Genomic DNA, 9579 nt, shown 5'->3' with positions numbered 1-9579 from the left:
AAGCGGCGCACTCTCCAGTGTGCCACCGGGCCAGCCCGAGCAGATTTTTATTTTTTAAAATATTGCTTTGTGTGTACTGGGTGTAACAGGAGAGGCCAGGCTAGAGCAGGAAGTCTAGTCAGATGAGAGATTGTGAAGGCTTGGGCCAGAGTCATTACTGGGGACACAATGAGATGTTGGATATGGGACATATTTTGGCTGCAGATCCAACAAGGACTTTCAGATTAATTGGAAGGGGTTGCTGAGGACATTAGGGTTAGTCATAGTGTAGATTTTCCTGGAAACTTGTATTTATTTGAGGACTTTTTTTCCCCTCCCATTTGTGAAGAGGACATAAATGAAAAGACAACAGAAAATAATGAACAACGAGAACAGATCATTCGCCTCAAGCAAGAGAAAAGTTGCCTACATGATGAACTGGTTTTTACAGGTAAAAATAGATAATCAGCTTAAGTGATTGAATAGTTATATATTTGTAGCCTAAACTTTCTGTGACAGGCTAAAGGAATTATACCTCTCTCAAAATAGTTTTTTGGATTATTGGAGTTTTTGTTTGTTTGTTTTGATGGCTGGCTGGTTTGGGGGTGTGAATTTTTCTTTTTAATTTTAATTTTCGGTAGTTGGCCAGTATGGGGATCTGAACCCTTGACCTTGGTGTTATTAGCACCACGGGTTTTTTTTTTTTTTTTTTTTCCAAGAGATTTTGAGAGATGGATGGGGGAGTAGGCAGGGAATTTTAAAGCTGTGATCATGCCTCCCAGTTCACTCTATTTCTTCTTCTGTAAAATAAGAAGCTACTCTCCCTTCCAGCTTGAGTGTGTGACTGCTTCTTGCTAAAGGCATAATTACTCCAGCTTTAATATCATTAAGGAGGAATCTGATGAATTGATGAAGGGAGGATGTTTATAAGTTTGCAAGTAATAGATTATATTAAGAATTCAGCATCTTTCCATTTTTGCAAATAAATTACCTATAATTTTCCATTTTTGCAAGTAAATTACCTATATTGCGTTGGAAAAATACTCATATGTTTTGTTGCATCATATTTTATGACACTGCACTCTAATTAACTGAGCTAACTGGCTAGCCCCACATCATGTTTCAGTATGACCCTAATATAAGAATGCGGTTGGTTAGAGGACAGTGTTCTAACACCAAGGCCAAGGGTTGGGATCCCCATACCGGCCAGCTGCCAAGAAAAAAAAAAAAAATACTGGGGATGAATTTTTCTTGATTTAAAGCAAGTTTCCCAATGTTTGACATATGCCTCCTTCTGATAAACATAAGTGTCCCATTCCATCCCCCTGCCATATTCCCCTAAACGCTAGCCCCTGCTCACCCCCAGTATCGCAGAGTTTCCACTAAAGAAGTCCTCTCTTTTCTCCACTCCCAGTTGAGAATCACTGAAACATAGAGATTATTTATATCCCTCCCAGCCAAGAAGATTATATCAGGCTTTCATTTCAGTAGTTTGTGTTAGGAAAATCATAGATTTGGGGGAGAAGTTCCATATAGAAATATAGACTAACATGTTTTTTGCTCTATTCATACCTACCCTCAGACCCCCTCCTTCTAAGAAGAGAATGCATTACTATAAATTAAGGGAAAGACACAATATTACATTTAAATTTTTTCAAATAAAATGGAATCATTTTAATCTCCTGTGATTAATGATTGGGGGGATAATGTGGTTTTCTACCACTAGAGGTCACTATATCCATTATTTCTAGGACTATGGTGTCTCAAAGTAGTGATGCCTCATATTTCTCAAGATGTAGCATATTTGTAACTTTGCAGTTGAATTCAAACAATCTTTGGGGGCTGGCACTTAACTCAGTTGGTTAAAGCATGGAGTTATAACACCAAGGTCAAGGGTTCAGATCCCAGTACTGGTCAGCCACCAGAAACAAAAAGCAACCATCTTTGGATCAGTGTCTGTATGCCAGGCACTCTGCTATTTGCTGAGAAGTTCATGGGCACAGAGAATTTAGAAATATACAAATGCTATGGGAGGTCAGAGGTATTTTAACAGTTTCCTTTTTGATTCATCTCTTTTTACTTATGCATCCCATTATCTATAACTAGGTAAAGTGTATGGAATTTGCTAGATAATACTATAATAAATCCATTTTGTGAAATAATTTTTTTATTGTTTCCTAAGCTGATTTCTTAAACATCTTTTCTACTGAAGAACAATCTTATACAAAAATTGTTTTCAGACAATGGTATGTTTTAATTATAGAGGTGAATTAAGCCTAAAAAATAATTTTAAAAGGCTTGACATGAGAATATGCTGTCAGGTGCTATGACTAAAAGTTAACACATTTTATATGAAATTAGAAGGTGTCTTAAAGTTTTACTTTTGTCTTAAGTTCAAAACTTTTACCGCCTCTTATTGAAGATGAAATTCTTCATGTAGGCTGAGAAACATATTTCATTAGTGTATTAGTCCATTTGTAAGAAAGCAAAATTTATTGCTTACAGTTTGAGAGGCTGGGAAGCCCAAATTCCAGAAAACACATCTGGTGAGGGTCTTCTTTGATGGTGGCTTTACAGCAATGCAGGGGTCTCATATGGCAGAAAATGGCAGAGCAGAAAGAGAGAGATTCTCACATGCTCTCCTTTTAAAGCCCTCAGAACCATGCCCCTGACCACCATTATTAATCCATTCACTATGGCATGGTCCTACAATCTAATCACCTCTTCAGGGCCCCACCTATCAATTATTGTAATAGGATTTCCCGCCCTCTCAACAGACACAGTGGGGACCAAGTTTTCAATATCTGGAACTTTGGGGGACACAATTTGAACTTCAATGAGTTTGGAGGGGGACATCCAATCCATAGTAATTAGTTTGTTCATATTGCTTATAAGGAGTTTGCAAATAAAATGATGATACTAGTTTACATTTATGTCAGTCCTGACAGTCCTGCAGATGAGTCCTTGTGATACTGAGTGTCTTGCCTCAGGTCTCCCAGAATTTGGCAGGTTTCCGATTTCTAGTGACCTTTCCATCACGCTCTCTTACTTAGGCTGCTTGCTCAGGCAGACATTAGCAGAGAGTTCTGTACCTCTTTGTTTTCTGTGACTAACTTGTGAAACTAGGTGAACCCACTCCACTTTGATATCTCAGCTAAACCTGGCCATGTAGAAAAGTATCTGAACTAGGGAAACATTTACATTTACAGTAGAGTTGCCCCTTACGCAACAGTAGATTATTGTAAAACAAGATAGATATATTTGAAAATACCCTGAGGGCTAGATAAGGTACTGTATCTAAAACAAGTATCTTTAAACATCAGGAATACACGGAGCATGTAAAGATGCTGTTGATATGAGAGGCCTATGGAATGGAGCTCAGCTGAGAGTCCCATGCACTGTGGGCATCGCTTCCACTGTTAAAATAGCTGGGTTTCCTTTTTTATTGTTTTCTTTTTTTTTTTTTGGTCTTTTTTTGTGACCGGCAACGGATCGCAACCCTCAGTGTCGCGCCCGTACCGGACCGGGACCGGCAACGGGATTGCAACCCTCGGTGTTGCTCCCGCACCTCGCTCAGCCAGTGAGCGGCCGGTCTGTATGTGGGATCCGAACCCTCAGCGGGAGCGCCGCCGCGCTCCCATGCGGCGCACTGTAGCAGTACGCCACCGGGCCGGCCCTTTTATTGTTTTCTTTGAATTCACATAAACTAAATGTAACTTCATATAACTGATGCAGGTCCACTGTATTTATGTAGTTTTGTTATGGTGTTGACTTGTCTGATGGAAAGAAATAGATTAAGAATTGAATAGAGAAAACGTAGTGGTTTAGACCTGGCACCATGGCATTCACTGTGCTTTTCTTCAGGTTCTCAATTTTGTGCACAAGGATTACCTTTAAAAGTAAGATGATGATACAGACTCACATTCAAAGGGCTTGAGCATTAAGCGTGTTTTGGGGTGGGGGGTGACTTTGGACAGATGGCTTCTCACTCTTTCCACTCCCTGGTCCCCTGTGACCAACTGTATACTTGCAGAATAGCTGCCTAAGTGAGTTGAAGTCACAGCAAATCACGTGCTGCCTTTGTCCTTAAAATGTTTTTGTGATGTCCAGAATTTACAGTGATAATAAATAGTTTTATTCTGTTTCATCCATGCGAGAAATAATGTGAAAAAAGTCTTTTGTGAAAGAACCATAGATATAAGTTGTAAACTTTTATTTATTTATTTATTTATTTTATTATTATTATTTTTTTAAAGATGACCAGTAAGGGGATCTTAACCCTTGACTTGGTGTTGTCAGTACCACGCTCTCTCAAGTGAACTAACTGGCCATCGCTATATAGGGATCTGAACCCGTGGCCTTGGTGTTATCAGCATCACACTCTCCCAAGTGAGCCACGGGCCGACCCCAAAAACTTTTATTTAGATTGCGTTAGATTTACTTAAAACCAATTCAATTCATATATGGGTAAGGGGTCATTTTATACATTTAGTTTGAACCCAATTCTCAGAAAGGTATTGATTATTATTATTATTTTTTTTTTTTTTCAAAAGATGACTGGTAAGGGGATCTTAACCCTTGACTTGGTGTTGTCAGTACCACGCTCTCTCAAGTGAACTAACTGGCCATCGCTATATAGGGATCTGAACCCGTGGCCTTGGTGTTATCAGCATCACACTCTCCCAAGTGAGCCACGGGCCGACCCCAAAAACTTTTATTTAGATTGCGTTAGATTTACTTAAAACCAATTCAATTCATATATGGGTAAGGGGTCATTTTATACATTTAGTTTGAACCCAATTCTCAGAAAGGTATTGATTATTATTATTATTTTTTTTTTTTTTCAAAAGATGACTGGTGCTGCACTCCCAAGCGGCGCACTCTCCAGTGCGCCACTGGGCCGGCCCTTTTTTTTTTTTTTTTTTTTCTCCCCATGATTTTTTTTTAAGTGAGGCATTTATTGTTGATTTCCCAGTTCTATGTGAATCAAATTATTTCTCCTTAAGCATAATATTAATATTTTTCTGGTACAGTACCGTAGGTTCTTTCCTTTCTATGGATTCTCATTTACTAAGTTCTGAAACTGTTTTTAAAATATTGATTTCCCATACCCAACTCTGTTAATACTGAAATGTCCATGTTTCAGCAAAATGTTTATGGTCTTTGTAAAAGAATGAAGATTTAAAAAATTATAATACTCTCAGTCTTTTTGCAAGAAGAAATTTAATGTATTACTATTTTAAAGAGAATTCTGAATCTTAATTCCTGGTAGGTACAAAGAGTTTTCAAGAAATAGAAAGTCTTTGAAGAAGTATTGGGCTTTTAGTAAAATAGAAATACAGTTTGTCTACCTATGGGGGTACCTCTTAGGTACAAATATCTTTAGTCAGTGAGACTATATAGGAAGGGCTTGATTGTGAGATTATGTCAGATTGACTTGTATAATGGTGAAAATAGTGATTTTCCTCCCCTTGTAATGTTAATTTTTTTTCTGTTGATGAAGGTAGTATGTGAAAATGCATTCATAAGTTACTTGTGTGATGTGAAAAGAGTTAAAAACTAAAGTAATATACATATCAAGATGTGGAAATCACCCCCATCCTTTCCCCCCAAAAAAGAAAGGTAAATAATTGTCTTTAATCCTCCCATCTAAAAATAATTTTCTAATACTTTGGTATACTTGCTCTCAGACTTCTTCTTGCATATGTACATACAAACACACAAGTAATTTTGAATCCTTTTTTAACTTAGCATTAATTATATCGTGAAAGTTTTCCATTTTGATGAAGTGTCTGGTCAGAATCACAGATTAAAGTTCTTCCCAGTCAGCTGCTCTACTATTTTAAGTTCAGGAACAAAATAATATAAGCTGAGCATTAAATTGTTAGAAATGGAGAGATTTGTGTTGATATGATTGATGAAAAATATTTTAATAATATTTGTTCTTAAATAGTAGAGAGAGAAAAGAGGAAAGATGAGTTACTTGATATAGCAAAGTCAAAGCAAGAACGTACAAATTCAGAACTGCATAATCTGAGACAGGTATGTCCCCAGTTATCGCTCTCTAGCTATTAGGTGGGAAAATTCACAAACACAGAACAAATGAAGCAAATGTATGCCTGTTGATTTTGTTAATGGTGCTTTTGAAATCCTGACTACATTAGACAGATATCATATGAGTATTTAGCACAGCAGGTGGGGTCTTGTTTATGGTCATTAAAAGTTAGAACGCTAGCTATACTAACAAATCTAACAAAGGAAAAATAAAAGCAGACATATTTAGCATATTTCTCTACTAACTATCTGATCTGTTTTATGGTTTGAAAGTACCAAATTGTTGGTTCAATTTAGTTTTGTTATTACATTTTGTACTGATTAACAATATCTACGGCAGATTTATGTAAAACAACAGAATGATCTGCAGTTTCTTAATTTCAATGTGGAAAATTCTCAGGAATTCATACAGATGTATGACTCAAAGATGGAAGAATCAAAGGCACTGGAATCCAGGTAATCTTAGGAAGATGCTGTTAATATGATCTTATATTTTATTCCATCATTCAATCAGTATTTACTGCGCATTTATTGTGGACCAGTACCCACTACTACTCCACATATAGTAGGAAATAAATATCTGTGAGCTAATAACATATTGTTATAATCTTGAGTGTAGTGAGACCTTATCTAAGAATTTTAGGCATGATCCTACTTTAGCCACTTGATGAAAGTAAATTCATTAAACCTGACTTGTGTGTCAGGTAGAAGGCTTTGAGCTAGAGTAGAAACTACAGAGATGAATCATTCAGCACTCACAGTGTTTAGGCACTAGACTTGGAATAGGGAATATAAAAATATATAGGGCATGGTACTTGCCTGCAAGAAATACAGTCGTCCCTTGTTATCCCCAGAGGATTGGTTCCAGGATGCCCCTGCATGCCAAAATACACAGATGCTCAAGTCTCTGATATAAAATGGAATGGTATTTGCATATAGCCTATGCACATCCTCCCCTATACTTTAAATCATTTCTAGGTTACTTATAATACCTAATACAATGTAAATGTTATGTAAATAGTCGTTATATTGTATTTTTTTATTTGTATTATTTTCATACTTTTTTTTCTGAATATTGTCTATCCGTGGTTGATTGAATCTGTGGATGCGGAACTTGAGAATGTGGAGGGCAAATGTAATGCCAAAGAATGGTGTCAATAACTGTAGTAGGAGCTCAGCCAGCTGAGGGTGATCTCTTAGCATGATTTGCCCATTTGCCTTGTTAACAGGAGACATCTTCCCTTATATGTAACAAGCACTGTGGGAATTAAATTGGTTTCTATAAAATTAAAATATAAGTATATAAAGTGTGCTTTAATTTAATAGGCATATACCTGTGCTACTGTTAAATTTGGTCTGCTTTTCTAAGCAGAAATGTTACAAGGAGTCATTTAAAAGGAGAGGAATTGGGGAAGTTCCTCACGACAGCTTTCCTTGGGAGAATGGAGATCAGGATAGTGGCGGTTCCTAGTTGCATGAATGGGATGTAAGAAGCGATTACCGCTACAGGTAGTGTGACTGGGGCTTCCACTGCCCCTCACTGTGCTTTTTTTCTGAGGCATCTGCTGGGGTTGCTACCCCCATTGCTCTCTATTCTAGCTGCTGCTGCCTCCAGCAGACACCAAACCAACTCAGGGTTCTCTTGCCAGTAGAAGCCACGAACATATTGGCTCTTTTTCCATTTTGAACTTCATTGCCACTGGGAGGTACTAGATAAGTTGAGGTTATTCCTTAAAAGCATAAAATGATTTATGCTATTATAGAAGGAGAGAGTTGTGTTTTCTAAGGGATCAGAATGATACAGATCAGAATACCTGAATGCATTTGGCATGAAAAACTTTAAAGGAAGATTTGTTAAAAGGTTTTGTCACATTTATGTAGTATTGTTGTTTTTTTGTCATATGGACAGTATGTACAATAGGACTTAAGTATGGGAAAGGGGAAGTGAATGTGGACTTGGTGGTTAGAAAGGCTTCCTGGAGGAGGTATGGATGGAACTAGGCTCTGAAGATCAGACAAATGGGTCTCATTGGGATTTAGCTCTACTGGTGAAGTTTGGGTACAATATATAGAATGACAGTATCAGTGTATCTTTTAACTTTCATTTTTTTTAATGCCACCATAGCAGAGACATGTGTTTATCAGAACTTGAAAGTAACCACCCAAGACTCAATGTTAAGAGGGAGAAAAATCAGAAGTCACCGGTGAAGGACCAAAAATTTGAGGCCATGTTTGAACAGCTAAACAGGTCAGACACAAGTTCTTGTGATGTATGCAAAGAGAAGAAACTGCAGATTAATACTGCATTTGTATTTACAAAAGACTTAATGGAAAAACAGAAGTCTTGGTCTGTGGGAGGAAAAATCCAGAATGAGCCTGAAAACAAAGTTACATTGTGCAAAATCCATGCAAAATCACCAAAAGGTAGTGGAATTGGGATGCAGAACGAAGTGAAACAGCTCTCAGAAACATCTTTATCTCATGAAAAGCAGTGGCATGATGTCCAAGTTTACTTGGGTCTGGCCAACTGTTCTGGTTCAAAAGAACCAGAAAAGATGGATGTGGAATGTCAAGATCAAATGGAAAGGTCAGAAATCTCATGTGGCCAGAAAAATGAAGCCTCTCCAGGTGAAAGTGACATGTGTGAATCCAAATGCTGCCACCCAAGTAACTTTATAATTGAAGCCCCAGGCCACATGTCTGATGTAGAATGGATGAGTATTTTTAAGCCTTCCAAAATGCAAAGAATTGTCCGCCACAAATCTGTGTGCACTTGTTCAGAAGGCGTCAGTGGGACAAAATATAACTCCTCAACGAGGTTAGTAGTGTTCATGTCGGTAAACACCCAGGGAGCATACATACCAATATTTAGAAATATAAAAGGCTGCAGTAGCCACTTCACACCTGCTCTTAAACTGAAAGTGGTGCTTGCAAGCAGAAATCTTTTTTTTTTTTTTTTTTTAAAGATGACCGGTAAGGGGATCTTAACCCTTGGCTTGGTGTTGTCAGCACCACGCTTTCCCAAGTGAGCTAACTGGCCGTCCTATATAGGATCCGAATCCATGGCCTTGGTGTTATCAGCACCACACTCTCCCGAGTGAGCCACGGGCCGGCACTTGCAAGCAGAAATCTTAAGACAAACTATTTACTCTTTTCATCACAGTATAGACTGTTGAGTCTGTGATTGTACAAAGAGACCATATTAGATTCCAGTGAAAAGTTTGTTCTGAGGATGGCTTCTGAGGCAAAGGTTGTATTTAAAAATAAAACCAGTTGTCATGAGTTGGGCAAATATGTTTTATTAGAAAACAAATGGGCGGGTCATTGTACAGAGTGGAATGCTGCTCTGAAACATGCCTCATCCCGGTCCCTTTTGAACTGAAAGCTGACCCTTTCAGGTCCAGGCTGCATTATCTAGACCCCATGTAAAAATCTCTTTGCTCTTCTTATCCAGGGTCACTCGGCATATTTATGTACCCAGCAGCTTCACATTTCCCAAACTTTCTTACTTTTTAAAAATCATGTGAGAGAAAGAATATTTGTATT

General features: G+C 37.9%; 1 protein-coding gene across 1 annotated transcript in view; it reads left to right on the top strand.

The window, feature by feature from the left end:
- CCDC62 (coiled-coil domain containing 62) overlaps window positions 1-9579 on the top strand; it is a 48459-nt gene that overhangs the window by 14688 nt on the left and 24192 nt on the right. Inside the window, exons 5-7 of the mRNA XM_008577702.1 lie at window positions 5933-6021; window positions 6374-6489; window positions 8159-8851. Of these exons, the coding sequence (XP_008575924.1) occupies window positions 5933-6021; window positions 6374-6489; window positions 8159-8851 (898 nt within the window). The remainder of the gene's footprint in view (window positions 1-5932; window positions 6022-6373; window positions 6490-8158; window positions 8852-9579) is intronic.

Source organism: Galeopterus variegatus, unplaced genomic scaffold (genome assembly GCF_000696425.1).
Source record: "Galeopterus variegatus unplaced genomic scaffold, G_variegatus-3.0.2 Scaffold1568, whole genome shotgun sequence".
Lineage (NCBI taxonomy): Eukaryota > Metazoa > Chordata > Mammalia > Dermoptera > Cynocephalidae > Galeopterus > Galeopterus variegatus.
This window is presented reverse-complemented; position numbering and strand designations above follow the sequence as displayed.